At 45.3% G+C, this 18,435-nt stretch overlaps 2 protein-coding genes across 2 annotated transcripts in view; one reads left to right on the plus strand and one right to left on the minus strand.

The window, feature by feature from the left end:
- The window catches only part of LOC116385925 (gamma-aminobutyric acid receptor subunit alpha-5-like), a 23,644-nt gene extending 8,319 nt beyond the window's left edge, over nt 1-15,325 (minus strand). Inside the window, exons 1-7 of the mRNA XM_031851699.1 lie at nt 14,791-15,325; nt 14,081-14,162; nt 13,166-13,290; nt 11,477-11,544; nt 10,103-10,323; nt 5,547-5,629; nt 1,215-1,358 (exon numbers count right to left, since the gene is read on the minus strand). Of these exons, the coding sequence (XP_031707559.1) occupies nt 1,215-1,358; nt 5,547-5,629; nt 10,103-10,323; nt 11,477-11,544; nt 13,166-13,290; nt 14,081-14,162; nt 14,791-14,806 (739 nt within the window). The 5' untranslated portion in view covers nt 14,807-15,325. The remainder of the gene's footprint in view (nt 1-1,214; nt 1,359-5,546; nt 5,630-10,102; nt 10,324-11,476; nt 11,545-13,165; nt 13,291-14,080; nt 14,163-14,790) is intronic.
- The window catches only part of gabrb3 (gamma-aminobutyric acid type A receptor subunit beta3), a 54,054-nt gene that overhangs the window by 1,827 nt on the left and 33,792 nt on the right, over nt 1-18,435 (plus strand). Inside the window, exon 2 of the mRNA XM_031851698.1 lies at nt 17,089-17,136. Coding sequence (XP_031707558.1) covers nt 17,089-17,136 — 48 coding nt within the window. The remainder of the gene's footprint in view (nt 1-17,088; nt 17,137-18,435) is intronic.

The raw sequence follows: 18,435 nt of genomic DNA on the forward strand, positions 1-18,435 counted from the left end.
CCCCCCCCCCCCCCCCCCCCCCCCCCCCCCCCCCCCCCCCCCCATGCGTCAGAGCGAGGCTGTCCAATCCCAACATACAAACGGACACACACAGATATATTTTTCTATCTTTGGGAGGACCAAGCTTACATCTGAAGTCAAACTGTTTCCATTACGCTAAACTTCTAAATTGAAAGCGTCCAACCATACCTCATGAAATCCACCTTATTTAAAATTGTCCCGAAATCGAACCCACAGCTGAATGAACCAAGCTACCATCAAAATGTCCTGGTCTTTCGCCACCATTGTGAGGACATTTGGTACTCGCATGCCCACAAACACACAGATACACTCAGCGACAGCCAACCAACCAATCCCTCACTGATCTGTGATGTCATCTTCTTATGCAAAAGCTGATGGGTGGTTGGGATGGAGGGATTAACCCGAGGTCTCTAACTCTGTGTGTGTGTGCGCGCGCATGGGCTCATGCGGGGATAAGTGTTGTTTGACAGGGCTGTCCGGGCCTGTAGACAGCTGGTTGTGTGAGGGATAGGCTACTCTCCTCCGCTAGCCTCCACTCATTGACTCTGATCTCCTGATAATGTTTCCCACATTTACTCTCGGCCCCGCACGGCCATCTCATCTCGCTGGCGTTTATCTTCTTCTAATCTCGAATTAGTTACATCACGTTATATTCGGTATTACACTTATCGTGCGCCACATACAGTGTGAGAAACCAGCCTGTGATATGAAATGTGGGCGACACGTCTGACCTGACATCAGATGAAAATGCTGTTTGATAATTGCGTGAAATTGGGAACATTTTGATTTACAGTAAAAAGTCAAATGAAATGATATTTCCCCTCACTCATTTCTCCCCGTATGCAGACATAAATAAGACAAACCAAGGATTGGCTGTTAGATGCATCTACAGCTGTGATGTTATGCTCCAGCTGCAGTGACTGTACAGAACATCATGCATTGCTTTTGAGTGGACGGCGCTACAGACGTCTCCTAGCAACTGCTCCCTCCATCAAATGAAATTGCATGAATATTCATATTATTCAGAATCCATGCAGTTATACTTTCCTTCACAGAGTGGATCATTATACTGACCCTCCTACTACTTCTACTACCCTTCCAGTGTTCCATTTCTGTTTCTTTTCTTTCTTTGTTTGAGCTATAGATGTGTATTTTTTGTTTCTTTATCTATAGACACACACAGACACACCCACCTCTGCTTGTGTGTATGTCCTCTGTGCCGGCGTTTTGCCCAATGAGGTGGTACTGGTTGAGTCTGGAGCCGTCCTCTGCCACCACCACGGACTTAGCGGCTCCCTGAGTCCACGTGTAGACCACCTCTGACACCGGATAGGCATCTGAGAGACACAGAGAGAAGGATGTCTAGAAATGAGCTTGTGAATATAGAACTCGACGTGTTCATTTTTAATATGCAAACATCCAAAATGTGTGTTAGACTAAGAAACTACAGTTTGTTTCCAACCCTGCAATGGCTCATATTATGTGCAACCGCTCATGTGCTGGTGCAGAATCTTTCCAGCACTTTTTGATTAGACTGCAGGCTTAAAAAAAAACAAAAAACTGAATTCCGCGTGTGTGTGTGTGTGTGTGTGTGTGTGTGGGCAGATATTTGAGTGTATTTTTGTTTAAACCACACTTCTGGGTCAGAAGTGAGCTCCCCCGTCGGCAGGAACCAGACCGAGTCAGATTAACCATCATGTGTCGCATCAGCCGCGTGATGAAAAGCAGAGCTCAAACTCCATAGCCTCCCCTGCTATTTCATTTATTCATGATGAATCCTGCACAAACACTGGACATCGATCTACCAGCTGGCCTTGTGTAACGCGGCTGTTTATCCGTCCAGCAGATAGCATCTTAACTTGAGCGTTTCCATTCTGGGCGCTCCCTTGGCGGCTGCATGCTGCGGAACAATATAGTGTTTAAATGTGGCCACTGTCAGGCCAAACGCCAGGGTCTTGATTGTAGGGTAGTTAGATTGCAATAAGGGATTAGAGGGGAATTTTAGTACGCAGGGTAGGAGCTAAAGGCCTTGGCAGGCGAGCCGGTGCACCTGTGCCAACTTCTCTACAGGCCACGCTTTAATGCTTCGCTGCTCCCGTCTTGTGTGCTCGGCAAGGGGGAGCGACAACTCAGCCAAACTCATCAGCGACTCTGCAGCAGCTCCACGCGCTCCGAGCGCGGCCGCTGGAAATATTGAGGATTTCACAAACCCAAAATGTGTCTTTTTTCATACAGTTACCGACAAATGAATATTCAGCGCGTCACGCGTGTCAGTGTCGACAAAGCACTGCCACGGGGGTCGCTTTTGACGCGATGCAACGAGAGCCGGACGATCAGACGTGAAGGTGACTGGTGTGCTGAGATCCTCATAGCTAAATAACAAAAGCACTTCTACATCTTCCAAATCCAGGCAACTAAAACGACTTACTTTGTTAATGTTGTGACAGTTCAAACAATCGTGAGATAAACCTTAAGTAACATAAAAATGAACCATACCGTCTGAACATACAAACAAGTATACAAGCCAACAAAACAGGTTAAAAAAGCAATCTCAGCTAATGTCTCAACTTGTCAGGAGAGTATAACACATGTTTGTTGCTGTCATTTTCTTTGCGATGAGAACAGTCTTCAGAAAGCCAACTTCATCTGCAGGTGGGAGACAAGAATTTGGGCCACGCTTTGGCTTTGGAACAGCTTCGGTCCCCCCTTTGACCCTCTAAGTCCTAAACTGATGTCGGCCTTTCGTTAAAGCGGAAATCCTCATCCTGAAAATGCGTCCACGACGGGATCGCAGGCTCTGCTGTTCATGAAAGCTCAGGTTTATTGATGCGAGCCATTCACACAGGCCGCAATCTGAGGCTGCGAGCGGCTCCGAGGAGGAGAGCAATCATGAAGCGATTCACTGCTACATGTGTTCAGCGGGGACCATTGTGGGTTTGAGGGCGAGACAAGATGACTCATTATTGTTTCCCCTCGGCTCGCGCTCGCAGGTTCTGTGCGCCTCGCATCGTCATCTGCATCTTTATGCACTTATTCGGGGGAACAAGCGGTTTCTAAACATCCGCCGTGCCGTAAACAACAGCTCTGCAAAGTTCCGCATGACTCGTCTTTTTTTTTTTCGTCTAAGAGCTGTCGATTATGGTGATCATGCGGTTATTTCGGAGAAAGTCGTGCTCATCGTCGCAGAGGTCTCCGACGCTCGCTGTTAAAACGAGTGCAGTTTCTAATGCGTCTAACGCCCATAGATATCTATGGTAAAGTAAGAAAGAGCAGCCGGTTTCACTTGGCTCACCATTAACTGAGTACCACACAGTATCACTCGAACTCCTCAGTGTGCATGCATGTGAGGGCTGTGTGGCTGGAGGCCAGGGCAGCAACTAAATTAGGACACAGGTACTGTACACCAGAAAGAAAAAGGGGATTAGTTGCCCTTTACCTGAACCAACTTTAGAGCAGGGCCTCGTGCTTTTATTGTACAAGTCACCACTCTGATCACAAGTCACAATGATTGGATACAAGGAGCTATGCAACACGGGTGTATGAATGTGCACTTCAAGGCTGTTATGACCTTCATAAATGTGGAGCAGAACCGGGCTTTAGAATTTATCTGTTTAAACTACTTAAAATTGACGAGACAACTGAAAAAAGAAACTACATTTTGTTGGTACTATCTATGACAATGATTCCTGGGGTGAAGCAGTCCGTCTAAAAGGGATTAAAATGAATGAAGACATTATAACTTTAAGTGTTAAGCAGTTTGCTGTCCAGCCTGAAAAGGCCTTTAACTCCTCGGACCTTAATGGCTTCTGTGGGTACTGAATTATGAAATCATGACATTCTGAAGTAGAAAGACACTCGGGGAGTCCAGACCTCTGCCGAGGCCCAGTCCCCTCCAGAATGGAATGGGTTCTTACTCGGCTCACGCTCCTGTACATCTTTCCACCGACTTTCCTGAGAAATCTTGCTGACAAACATACAAACAAACAGAACTGAAACCACAACCTCGTCTGTGTAGCAAATAAAAGGAGGGGGGGATGGAGAGATTTGGTGGCTTGAGGGATTAATTTTGCCCATTTTTCATCACACCGGATGTTTTCTCCTTTCATCCCCCCACGGATGTGCAACAGTAAACAGTGGATACAGTCAGATTACTGGACTACAGCAATGTTTGTATCCATTTTGTTTTGTTTTTTTAGGAAAAGACATTGTCGTCTTCTGTGTCATCACATGATTGTGCAGCTCCAGCACATTTGCTGCAGTGTGTGGTGGAGGTTTAGCATATTCGACGTAATGCCACCAGAGGACAGAGGCTAAACCGGGTGGTGGTTAGAGGTCTCGGCGCTAACGAACAGCGAAAGAAAAGATCTTCTCTCCACCGGGAAACTTCACCTTGTGAAAACTGCAGTGTCACCACCGAAACATTATTCCCATTATACACTTACACCTTTCACCTGCGGGGCTTCACAGCCCGGTTGATTATGTTCAGAGTTTGCCATGGGAAGGCCCGACAGCCGCCTTGCGCTGTAATCGGATTGCGGTCGAATGTGCTTCCTTTACATAGTGGGTGTGGGTGGACGGCGTTACACAGGACTCTGGGGATAAGAGCCTCATCCTTTTAGCCCAAGAGGCTCCCGAGGTGTGGCATGTGGCCAGCTCTGTCTTTAAATATCCTCTGGGCCACTCAAGTTTATATACATGTCCTTGCTGCTAGGACAGGCAGACAAGCCGTTCCTGCGAAGAGGGCGTCGGGGAGATCCCTTTCCAATCCGACCTAATTGAGCGTTTGGAGAACGAGCGCTAATCTTCTCTTGTATCAGCGACGTCTACCTTTATATTCGAATAGACGAAGAATTCCCATCAAAGAAAGTGGCTGGAAGCAGAGGCCCACACTGTGAACTGTGACCCAGGAGCATGCAGCTCGGGTGAAATCTCTTTACGAAGCATGTGGGTTGACTCAAATTGACTGTGACTGGTACTCTAAAACACACAAGTGATTTGAACCAGGTCTGTTCATAATCCTCTCTGGTAGGTCTGACCTGAGGAGGGTCCTGGAGCAGCCTTACTGTATGCTCATCTTAGTTAGTGCATGTGCACTAACTAAGACGTTTGAGGCTTTGATTTATCAAACTTCAATTATATATATACATATTAGTTTATGTATTTATGTATTATGAGTTGAATTCATTAGCACAATTCATATGCACGCCGTAGACTTTACTTCTCTTGTGCTACTGTTACAATAGCTTAGCATTTCCACTAAGCTCTTCAACTTGACAATTTAATATGAGGAAAGCAAACTCTGCACTCTCCAGCAGATAACGACCCGTCGACGGAATCCCTGCGGCAGCATTCTATCAATTAGCCAAAAAATGATTCCTAATTGTTCCAAATGAATCGCTCCAAATTTAGATTAAACCTTTGTGAAACTCATTGCGTCGGACTTGGCGAAACTGGGATTAGCGTCTCGGGAAGAGCGAGATAAGCGTAAAGAAAAGTAGACATTCGGGAGACGGGATTATACTCACAGCTGCCAAACTTGAGAGGGCAGGCGTGTGCATCCATGGGGAAGTCCTCCAGCTGCATGGGGCACTCCGCCGATATGGTCAGTCTGAGGTGAAACACACACAATACACCCATTAACCACACGGCAAAGTCTTACTTTAGCCGTCGTCCACCTTTGACTATTTAACTGGGCATGTAGATCTCTGATACAGAGCACTCTGTGATTACAGGAAGAGCTACACTTGCTAAAATTACAGGGCACCAAAAGCAATTAGGAGGGAGGTCACAGCTCTGCCATCTTTTAAATCACAACCATTAAACAATCTGAGCTAAGGAGAGAGGTGGAATGAACTCATGCAAGACACTCCAACACCAGTATTACAGTGGCATTGCTACCACCTGGTGGTCACACAGCTTCTGTGTTATTTGTCTCTCCATTGAATATACTGCGGGCAAACTCTTTAAATGACCCTTGGGACAACCTCTCACACTCGTCTTTTTTCATTTTCTTCAAATATGAATATAAATACGTAGCTATGTCTCCTAATGGGCTTTACAAATCGAATTCTTTACCAGTCATTCACGCCATGTTGTTATCATTTTAGCTTCTACGATGGTACCTCACTCTCTCTCTGTCCTGAAAGAACCACAGGATTAAGTGAATCAAGCGTACGAATCAAGCATACATCATAATTCCTCCTTTTTTTTGTTTTTCAGCTACCTGCTCCAGATTGAATCAAGTCCCTCTGTGTATTATTGCTCATTGCATGATGATGACCAGTAATACAGTGATATGATGATGTGGATTCACTGAACTTAACGGGGCTTGATGACGGGGAAGCAGAGCACAAAAACACCTGTTTATTACGTTAAAGGAGGGTTTTCAAAGTCTGTTTAAATTGCTGTCCATTCAAACATACTGTTTTCATGAGGAGTGGGTGTGTTTTTTGTGTGTCTCATTTCCGGTGTCAGTCGGTAGAAGATGTAACGCCGGGCGCCACTTCGCCGAAGTCCTCTGCAACTTTTTATGGGGCTTTCCGGCTGGTGGCAGCCGACAGACGGAGACGGTAATGGAGTCGAAAACGACGCCTAAAAGACAACAGTGGGGAAGAAGGCCGAGGCAGCAGCCGAGGCCTCGTTTAGTGGCCCATGTCCTAATGAAACACAAAGAGCCCTTCGCCCATGGCGGCGTTGTAATAGAGGCGATGACTGCTGCGGCTGGATCGTTATTAAAGGACCATAAAAGTAAGACAGGAATTACGTCTACTCTTTGACGATGTACAGCTCGAGCAGCTCCCGGCCACTTTCCATTCCCTCAAATTAGCTCTCAGAGGATAAAAAAGGCTGGAGACTCCGGCCTGGAAGGTTCCTCCAGCATTTCGTTTTCTGCTTTAACCATTCAGGCATATGAGCAACCTCCACGTTAGCTACAGTATCAGGTTAATAACTTTTCCTTCACTGATCTGTATCATAATTTGAATGATAAACTGTGTCACCGAGATGTGGCAGAATCCTCCTGGGTCATGTTTTTTTTATGCTCCAAAGACCTCCAGCATGTACGTATCCACCGCAGGAGGTTTCCCCACATGTATCATGAAAGCCAACGAAGCGTAGCAAAGTGGGATAAGAGGCCACCTCTGGTCCCTGCAGAGCCGACTGTTTTGGGGCCGCAGCTTGCTTTCCACATCAGCGGCGGATTATCCAACTGCATCGTTGCATCTAACACAGCTGAGGGACTGTGATTGGAGGAGAGGGAAGGGTGTCTTTGGGAGAAATAAATGAGAACATGGCTGTGGGCTATTATGCCATGTTCTAGTTATTCATGTGGCCTTGCCCCATTAGCAGGGATGCCTGTAAAGATACTCGCTTTTAATTTGGGGTGTGATTAGTGCCAGAAAATGTGTCCCTCTAAAAGAAGATGATGCATCCCCATTGCAGTTATAGTTCAAGTATCGGGGGGGGGTAAAATAGCAGCTTAGAGTAAGCCCCATGATTCTGTTCAGGCCAGTGTGGACTGACTGGAAAGCGGTACATCACAGCGGCAACACGGGCAGAAACAGACCCGCGTATGCACCTTTGGCCCCTGTGGGAAATCTAAAAGTTTCCGATACGCCTCACCTTGCAGAAAAGTCGAAGAACTTGGACGTCGGGACGGAGCGGGAAAGGGCTGAGTTTTGAGTTCAGGGGCTTTATGCGGTATTAACCACTTTTTTTTTACTTTTTTTTTAACAATCTCCAAACTTGTCTCGCATGGTCTCATGGGAGCCGGGGTTATACAATATACCCAAGGTGTGAAGAAAAAATAAATAAATGAACTGCTAGAAGTGCCGGAACATGAACATGAATGTCATTATAACTCAATACAAATTGTCAAATGACTGCATAAAAGCCAACCGGCCTAAAGGCAACACTTGGAGCATCAATGAGAATGGTGACTCAACTGTACCTAATGATAATGATGCGTAATGCACTCACTCTGTGGTGATACAGAGGATTCAACCAGCTGATGGAGCCGTATACGCTGCAGCCCATCTGCTGTAATGGACCGCCATCAAGCTCCGCGTGAAAAGCGGCGTTTTATGAACGATCCGCGGAGACAAATGCGTCGGAACTTTGCCCCGCAGAGCCGCCCGCTCCTCCTGTGATGCTTTTCAAATGAGGGATGAGGCGCTTTCATTGACGCCCGTACGTGGTGCGGAAACGGTGTGAGGGAGGACGCCATGTTTGTAATGTGACATGACGGCTTGTCAGCGCCTGAGTGGAGCTTCTGTTGGATGTATTGTTTGTGTGTGTGTGTACCCGGCTCCTGTGGGGATGAACACATGTGGTGCACTAACTCTACATAAAGGACAATGATATGAAAGAAATGCATGTGTTCACAAGACCCGTTTACTGTGGGTGGATTGTTGTTTAGTACAGTTGATCACCTCAATCTGTGTTGAACATCAGAGTAAATAATGTGTACAACTACAGTTATATTAGGTTTTAGTCAACTTTTTCCTTCTTCTTATGATAACAAACTGAAAAACGATATGACGTATAATGTAAACAGGCTACAAACAAGCTGTTGTTGAGTTAGCTGTTACCTGCAAGTACCCAGATGGCCCGCGCGCGCGTGTGTGTGTGTCGGTGTGTGTTTTATGCAGGAAACAAAATCAAGCGTTGCCTGTGGTTGAGCTCCGCTGGTAATGACGAGCACAGCGCCATAACAATTAGACGATTAAAAGCAACCCACTGCGGCTTCGTTTCAACTGTGGCAGCGAATCTGATGCCATTTTTAGACTACGGAAGCGCGAGCCCCCTCTGTCTCTCGTGCACACTCATGTGTGCATTTTCCTTGCATCCAGACACAAATACGTGCGTGCATTGATTTCCACAAAATGACGCATATGGAAATGAACGCGCGCACGTTGACGCAACGCCTCGCTCGTTAAGCCTCGAGGTCAAAGTTGATTAGTGCAGACGGCGTGCTTGACACGTGTGTGTGTGTGTGTGTGTGTGTATGCCAGCGTTGGACGCGTGTGACAAAGAGGTGACTGTAAGTGCTGTACTTCTTTGTATATATATGTCAGTGCGGTTGCATATGGATAATCTCTTATCCATCCAGCATTGTGGCACCGGTATCAGATAGAGTGCTCTCATCCGTGATGCCGTCACTCTTAAATCCTGCAGCTGCAGTAACTCCTGAGGATAAGCACAGACTTATCCTAATTCTATGGTGCAAAAGGTCACAGGGAGCCCCGGTGGTTACGCTGCCGTTCCACTAAACAAAAAAAGCTATTTGCATCTCAATTTAACATCAATTTGTCCTCAATTTTTTAGCTTTTTGAGTTGTAATGATCTTTGTATTCAGAGTGATCTCCATCTGGTTGATGGCCTGTTTCTTTCTTCACCACCACATTACTGCCAACTATAGTTCAATGCAGCGCTGCCAAAAACTATAGTTCACAATGAGGCTGCTCTTCATAATGGATGATCTCCCTCTTCAGTTTCTTCTCAAACCTCTTCAGTTAAAGAGACACCTCCTTCTGGTATTCATAATTCTCATGAATATCTTAATATGAATTTAAAAAAAACCTCAATTTAAAGGAGAAAGAATAATTTAAATAAATATTTGCATTATTTGCCACTAACTTTGCTTTTACTGTACTACAAATCAAATGCCAGTGATTGGCCACTGGGTGACACTATTTCCCTACAGTGTGGGTCACATACTGAGGGTTTTTATCACTGTGTTTTCTCCCTGAGTGCAGGGCTGTATTGTGTATTATGTTGGCCTTGTTAGCTGTTTTTATTCTATTTTCATTTTGATGTTCACTTAAAAACCTTCACTAACCTCTAATAAAAGCCGTAGGGCACATAAATGGGAGGTGTCCTCCATTAGTTTAAGAATACCGGCAAAGAAGCTCAGTGCTGTGCCGGCAAGTTTACTTCTGTATGGGTAGCGACGCGTCTGAAGTGCCATCAACCTTGGTCACCAAGTGGGTTTACAACTATTCAATACTCATTATTATGTGTGTTTTAAAATGTCAAAGGATTACACGTGTGAATAAATCCCCCCCAGAGTGGGAGAACCTACCTCATGGTGTAGAGCAAAGTGCCGTCGTCCTTCAGCCTCAGCAGCTTGTTGGGCGTTGTCATGTTGTGAGCGATGGACTTCTTGCCGTTGAGGAAGAAGGTGTCGGGGGTCCAGATGTTGCTGGCCAGCAGGTTGTTCAGCGGCAGCATCTCCATCGGCCCTTTGAAGCACAGACGCTCGTCCTTCCAGCTCTGACGGAAGAAGACGTCTATGGTGTATTCCTGAGGCGGGAGATAAAAAAAGAGGTTTCTTTGGGGTAATGGGGTTTCTTTGGGGTAATGGGGCTTATTTGGGGTAATGGGGTTTCTTTGGGGTAATGGGGTTTCTTTGGGATAATGGGGCTTCTTTGGGGTAATGGGGCTTCTTTGGGGGGGTAATGGGGTTTCTTTGGAGTAATGGGGCTTCTTTGGGGTAATGGGGTTTCTTTGGGGTAATGGGGCTTCTTTGGAGTAATGGGGCTTCTTTGGGCTAATGGGGTTTCTTTGGGGTAATGGGGCTTCTTTGGGGTAATGGGGTTTCTTTGGGGTAATGGGGTTTCTTTGGGGTAATGGGGCTTCTTTGGGGTAATGGGGCTTCTTTGGGGTAATGGGGCTTCTTTGCTATTTCCTCGTCACATATCAGAGCTTAGAATAAGTACATTGAGACAGGAAAAACTTGCTCCTTTGTCAATCGGCATTAACTGATCCTCCTTTATGCCTTCATAAATCCACCGACAATTTGCAGGTGATCAAACATCTGCGGTGCAGAACTCCGTCATAAATCTGCTCGTGTGCGAAATATCGACCCCGCTTCGAGCCGGGGAAACAAACAGACGAATGAGACGAGAAAACTGCTGTTAGCAGGCTGACATAGAGGCTTTTATGGACCGCAGAACCATTCAGGGTCTCTTGCCACATTTCATTAATCAATTGTGCGCCCTTGTCAATACCGTCTTCCAGTCAATTATAGGAAAGTGGCAACTGCTGTGTCAAGAGTGTGCCAGGGATATTGCCGGGTGTAATAGAGGATTTAATGAAAGAGGAGATTTAATGCATTTCGCTATCCAAGGGGAACCTTATATAGTTCATAAGAGAATGGATTAATAAAGGGAAGAGTCATTTGGAACGAGTTGGAATGGGCCAGCCACGTTGCATTAAATCTCAAATGTTTCATTTATCACACATTCATTTGGTCTTGTTTACAAGGAACCGAAAAAAAACAATCTTCAAAGACGCAACGAAAGTGTACTTCCAGGGATCAGCATGAGCATCGGCAACAGTCTCATGAAATGTAAATATGAGTTTCCATCTAAAAATACCCACAGTCGCCTGGGTGGGCTTCGTGTGTGTGTGTGTGTGTGTGTGTTTTTGTGGTGTTTGCCGCAGATGAACTCACCATCTCCGTGTCCGACACTGGGCCGAAGCTGGTGACGAAAATATTCGTCTTGATCTCTGTGACGTTCTCTGTTGAGAGAGCGCAGGTGACAAAACTTTGAAGTCATTAAAAAGGCAGTGAAAAGGATCAGTTTACTGAATTTTAATTGGAGCAATAGGACTGATAATCTGGTTTATTAGATATCTGCAAGACGATATCTTCCCCTGATATGTGGGACGTTCTTCCCTGACCACAGCCACAAAAAACGGCTCACTGGCGCAACTAACAATAAGTTTCATCGTCGATTCATCCACCGATTACTTTTTTTAATCTAATGTTCAGTCTTTAAATGTAAAAGAACACTGTAAAAATGTCTTTTGTCTGACCAACAGTCCAAAAACCTAAAGATATTCAATTTACTGTGATATTAAAAAAAATAAAACACCCACATTTTATACGAAAGAAGCTGGAATCAGAGAATTATTATTATTTTTTAAATGACTTAAACATTTAATTGATTAAACAAATAATTAACAGTTAATTTTCTGTCAATCCACCAATTGACTAATAGTTGCAGCTTTAGCTTCAGAGGCTTTAAGATCTTGACAAAAATTAAGTTTTGAAAAAAAGCTGTGTGCTTATAACTGAGGGGGGTTGCAAATAGTCAAATCTAAAGCTATTAATTTGATATTGAGCAATAAAAGCAATATTGGCATTTCAAAACCTGCATCAGTTGAATGGCAGCTACAGAATAAACCCCGTCTCAGTATTCCTGTGAATCCACACATTTCCGTGATGTTCTCGCGCCATGCGCTCCTTCTGGAGATGATGTGAAAAAGGTAACACATCATATCTGCCACTTGTACCCGCAAAGCCAACTGAATCTCCGCTATGCATATAAATGTGGTCCTGGCGAGCCGGGATTGGCCGTGCTGGTGGAGAGCAGCTTGTTGAACGCTGAAGGAAAGGCCTGAATTTTTTTTCTTCTTTTCTGGAATGTATTTATAGGCCCTCTTGTGAAGGGTAGCAACCGTTACCAGGATGTGAGAGCAGGCTTTTGCCATGACACACCAGGCATTCAACATGAAAAAGCCTCGTTTCCTACGGGGGGAGTAATGAATTATGGGACAGGTATGTACATGGGAAACAAATTGAAATGAGGACAAAAGAAAGAGCTGGGATACAGTCAATAGAGACCGTGGAGGTGGGGATGGATAAAAAGAAACGCTTTTATGTCAGTGGCCCCTTAGAAAAAAGAACTCTCCATCTTTGAATGGCAATTTGTCAGCTCTCAAGGTTATCTCCTGTTGCCAGGGTGAAGAGGCGTGAATAAAACACCACAGCGCGCTGGATTCAGGCCTGATGGATTCATTCTCCCGACCATGGCGGCGTACAAGACAAAAGGCCGCATGCACTCATGATCCCGGGCCACGGCCGAGAAGGAAACACGCCGCACCTGAGGACACGTGTGTGCGCTCACCTGAGCCGACGGGTGTGGAAATTCCACATCTGCTCTCACAGTTTCTACCCTTGTATCTGCCAGTATCGCAGCAAGTTCCCATGAAACCGCAGCGTTCAGGTCAGCGGGTTATGTTAGCATGCTGGAGGCTCGACTGTGACATTGTGATTTTACAACGTAAGATCACTGTGTTGCTTTCAAATAAAAGGCTCTGAGTGGTGCCACCACGACACATAACATCGCCAGCAAACCTCCAAGCCCCGGCCGGAGCCTGTTGTCATAGCCGTCCAGGAGCCCATCCAGGATCCTGGTGAAAACGGTGCTGTTGTCGTTGGCCGCCGCCTCCTTCTGGGCCTCCGTGGAGGACAGGCAGCGACTAGGAGAGGAGAGGACACAAGGGAGCAAGTGTGAAAGAGACTCCAGGGAGGAGGGACATCCTGGCGTTGGTTACACTGCAGGACGTCGAAACATGACATGGCTATTGTGATTGATTAGCTCGCCGCATTAAGGACGGGCTTGTTGTGATTAATTATTGAACATAAGTACTGCTTACCAGTAGAGATAATTAAGGCTTTGACATGTGATCCAAATATAAACAAATGAGTTCCCCCCCCCGCTAAATATGACAAGAAGCGAGGCTTCATGTGTCGCTAGAAAATGAAGGGAAATCACAATCTTCTTTTTCTTACAAGGAACATTGTGTCCATGCACAGGAACGAGCAGGGAGTGACACAGAAGAAGGTTACAAGCTGGATTTTGAACATGGGATCTAAAAGCCATTGATCTGCGAGAGTGGACTATTCCAGTGATTTACTGACAGCGTCGCCGCAAAGATCTGCTTTGCTTCTCTTGAGTGCAGGACCGCCACTTAAGCAACGATGTAGCAGAGAGTGCAGATCGGATATGCGATCAAGAGAGGAGGGCAGAGCTGGCAGGAAATATATATGAAAACATATAAGAGAGGCTTTTACAGAACCACAAATCAGGATTTGTGGTTTGCAACAGAAACTGCTGACTGAACATTCTCGAGCAAATGGCAACTTTAACACATTTTGCTTTTATAATAAAAGCACCAAAGCTATATTCTTTAAGCAGCTTTATTTAGGGGATAAATAGCATTCCACTTTAAAGATGCCGTTTCCCCATTTGTTTAGCTCCTAGTTTACCTATTTTGGCATCCAAACAGGAGCAGGAGGGAAAGGACGAGCCTCGCCATGACTGACATTCTGCTCACTTTGTTGTTCAGAGCTGTAACACATCCACATACAGAGAGAGAGAGAGAGACACACACACACACACACACACACAAAAAGAACAAGATAGCATCAGAAAAGCACCACATTCCATAGCCGCAACAAAAATAACAGTTACGTTATCCTCTTAATGTGATAAACTCAAAAGGTCTAGCAATCTCAATAAGGCGCCCCACACAACTCACACAAAGAAACTCCGCTGCACACACACACACACACACACACACAGAGAGAGAGGCAGACCATTACAGAAAGCACTAAATCAAGCGGCGGGACAATCTCTGCTCAAACGAGGCTGTAACTCTTTAACATCCGAAACATCGAACCTCACAACCTCAGCACACACTGTACAGAATGGGAGATGGTAGAGAAAAGGACATTCAAATATGGGTGATATTTCCTGCAGTGTGATCCCCATTGTGTGAGCTCCAACTGCGTTTGAATCCAGCGCATTACAATTCATACTGCCCCCCCCCCACACACCACCACCTTTCCCCAATCCTCTCCTCCACCATCACCTTTTTCCACACTCAACATCACCAAAAACATGAATCTCATTCCTATTCGCCATGATGTGTGTAATTAGAAAAAAAGAGAGGAAAATAGGGGGGGGGGGGGGGTACCTGAATGCCGATCCATCACCACTATAATATTTTTTGTGGCTTTCTCTCTCCCCCCAAACAGCGACTGGAGGCTGGGGGTCTCTGTCGGAGGTGTTGAAACTGAGCGATCACGGGTTCAATCACCTAATCCCCTGCTTGTCGGCTGTCTCCCCGCTTTCTTCTTCTCCACCATGCGCTGTTTCTGCTCTCTCTCTCTCTCTCTCTCTCTCTCTCTCTCTCTCTCTCTCTCTCGCTTTCTCTCTCAGTCAGCGGCTCCCCATCTGGCGTTGTTGTAGTAGTCGGTCTGGTCTTCTCCTCCTATAGGCTACACCGCCTCCCTTTCTCTAGTGCCTGCTGCACCGCGTCTCCTGCATCGCCCCCAGAGGTGTTGCAGCAGCGGCGGCATCACACGGGCTGCCTCCTCGGTCGTATCCGCGAGCCCCGGAGGAGACTGGGTTCACTCCACATCTTCTCCGCGTCTGTCTCTCGCTATGTGCCGCCTACTTTCGGTGCGAAAGAATGGAGTGCTGCAACAAAGGCTAATCATTTGATAATAGGTGCTGCCCATTGGCGGGCTGGGAGGAGGAGGCGCACTCGCGGCGCGACTGGGGAGGAGGAGGGGGGGGGGGGAGATGTCAGATGTTAGCAAAATCAGGTGCGGGTTTTAAACCCTGTCGCTGAATTCAACGGAGAGAAATGATGCTCTTTCTATAAGGATATATCGGTGCTTCCTAAACTTTTTTGTCAGGTTAACTGAACCCTTTTACACCACCTGCCATGTTCCAAATGTGTTCATTTGAAAACAATTGGCCGTTATCTAACACCATCAATTATATAAAGATATAATGTTTTCAAACTATTTAGGTCGGTTTGGTCAATTGCATTTACAGAAGCAGGACATTGCAACCATTTACCCACGACTTTAGGTATATGTTAACCATTTATCCACGTGGTTTAGTGACATTTTAGCCGTTTTGCATGACTTTTAGCTACGTTTTCCAACCGTTTAATAGTCAAAGCTTATTCATTTCAACCATTTATCTGGTAAGCATTCAGCTGTTTACCCATTACTTTCAGCTAACTATTTCAAATGTGTATCCATTAGCCCGTTTTTAGCTAACTATTTTAACTGGTTATTCTTTACTTTTAGCTTAATATTTCAGCCATTTACTCATTACTTTTGCCTAATGTTAACTATTCCAAACAGGTCCTTTTATCAAACAGTTTAGACCTCTCCGCTGGCTTGTTGTCACGCGCGAGTTAGGTCTATTATTTCTATCTCCTCTGATAAGCCGAGCAAACAGTAACTACACATTTTCCACATATACCAACCAGAAGTAGCCCCTGCGGTACCAGCACGCCTGGTTGAGAATCACTGGGACATACAACGACAGAACGTTAGACTAAAATAAGATTACCACAATAACCAAACAAAGAAAGTGAGATCTGACGCACACAAAAAGCAGCGCTGCTGTTATTACGGTGTCACGGAGGAAGAAGAACGAGAGGGGAAAGAAACAGCATTTATTTGGTTTAATTCAACTCAGTATTCTTTGTTTTTATTTATTTATCATGAATTAGCATACTGTAGGTCCCGTTAACACACCAGTTAAGCCCTCCTCAATGAAGTCTCAACCCAAAGTCGTTATCATCCTGACGGTTGCCATAAGAGGGTAGCCGAGTTCCATGTTTCGTAGACGGATCATTAGCTTCTGATGCATACCTTTCTTAATCCGTCTGGAGGTCCGCTCTGTGGACGGGGCGCGTGAGAAACACCAGCGGCACGAGGAGGCTGACTTTCAGTACCACGGACAGCTCGTGACCGGTCGCACGTGGGAGAAGTGTTGCCTTGAGGGGCTTTTCCCCCAGATGGTTAGGTTTTTAGGAAAAGAGCGTGGTTTGGGTTCAAATAAACCTCTCTGGCAGAAAGCCCCGAGGGCAAACTTCTCTCACGTGCCGACCGGTTGGAGGAGTGCGTGTGTGGGGGGTGGGGGGCTCTCCCACAGGTAAATAGACTGCCTTTCAATATTGGCAGGCTGTTTTAGATGACTGCTTTATACTGCGGATAGAAACTGAATTACACAGAACAAATAACGCACACAACATATTCAGGGGAGGGTTCATTGAATAAATGAATGCAAAAGCAATGAATGCTTGACCTAAAACGGGCATTTTATAGCTAAATTAAATATTAATTTATAATAGATATTTGTTTGTGTTATCAGTTGCGACTGAAGTGACTAATCACCCGCCTTTAACGCGTTTCCATTGGCTAAACGCTATTCTATCATTAATGATGTCATCATCCTTTTCTTCCAGGAACGCTGTTGACGGAAACAAGAAGTTGTTCGCCATCTATGACACGAGGTAGGAAATGTCACCACAACTACACAGACACACGTTATGTATTAATGAGGTTCTGCAACTGTGAACGATGCGCGCACACGCAAGCGGTCCTAATTATCCGCAGAATGTCCGGCGACTTCAATATTCCTCAGCCTAAATAATCGATGGCAGAGCCCCACATTTTAGAGAAGGAATAGAGACTATTACAGGCGACTAACAGGCTAATCAATTGCAAGCATCGACTAATTGGTTGATAAATGCCACCTGTCCCTCATCGATATAGTTCGGATCCCGCCATTTTTACAGAGAACTCATGGGAAGGGAATTGGCGCAGATGGTGTGAGGAGCACTCTAAAAAATGTCCATTTTAACAAGGCAATTTGGTGTCGGAAAAATGAATTGATTAAACTTTATTTTTCTTATTATTTGTTTGCCTGTTTCAGTCATTTTATAGCCTAAAAAAGTAATAAAGCTAGAACAGGTCAAATTATTAAAATAATAATAATAATGCAAAAAATGGAATAGAATCCTGAAAAAAAATGTGTCCTAAATGAAAGTGAAACTATCTCACAAATTAAAATAAAACAAAAATATTTAAATGGGTAGCAGTTTTTGTCATGGGCAGTATGGGACCAATTACTCCATGAAAATGGTTGTATACTGTCATGATCTTTTTTTTGGCGTTTAAAGTCCCAGAGAGTAACCCCCGATGGTGTCAACAGAAAGAAATATCCCTGAATTATGTCGTCATAGGATATCTCTGCCTCGGCTGCTTTGATTGCTGCTCTTCTTTTTTCAATCTATTGAAGTCTATTGTGAGCTGCACGACTTAATGAAAGTGACTCGCTAAATAGCTGGAGTGACCCTTTAAACACCCACATCCATCCAGTTTACACGCATAAATAGTTTATTGGCAGTTCATAAAATTAAAAAAGATAATTTAGGAACAGGTCACAGATTGGGAAGAAGTTCATTTGCATTAGAAATAAGCTTTACCGGGAAAAAAAAAGAAAAAGAACCACCCTGAGTAAACAGACTGTACTGCAGCTACTGGTGGGTACTTTTTTTTTACAGTGTAAGCGTTGAGCTTCGTCTCTCATTTGAACAAGCCGAGTGCCTTCACCGCCACCAGCAGCAGCAGCAGCGCCGCGCACCCGCCTCATCAATATGCGCTTCAGCTCCCCAACGTAAGAGCCTCTTCATCTCGCACCGCCGGAGACGGCAAAGAGAAACGCGGAGCCGGGGGGTTTTCAATGCCGGTGGAGGCGATGTCTGCCCACATTTCATATCTGACTCCATCCGCGGCGGGCTGCTGACTTT

Source organism: Anarrhichthys ocellatus, unplaced genomic scaffold (genome assembly GCF_004355925.1).
Source record: "Anarrhichthys ocellatus isolate YVR2014 unplaced genomic scaffold, GSC_Weel_1.0 scaffold12, whole genome shotgun sequence".
NCBI lineage: Eukaryota > Metazoa > Chordata > Actinopteri > Perciformes > Anarhichadidae > Anarrhichthys > Anarrhichthys ocellatus.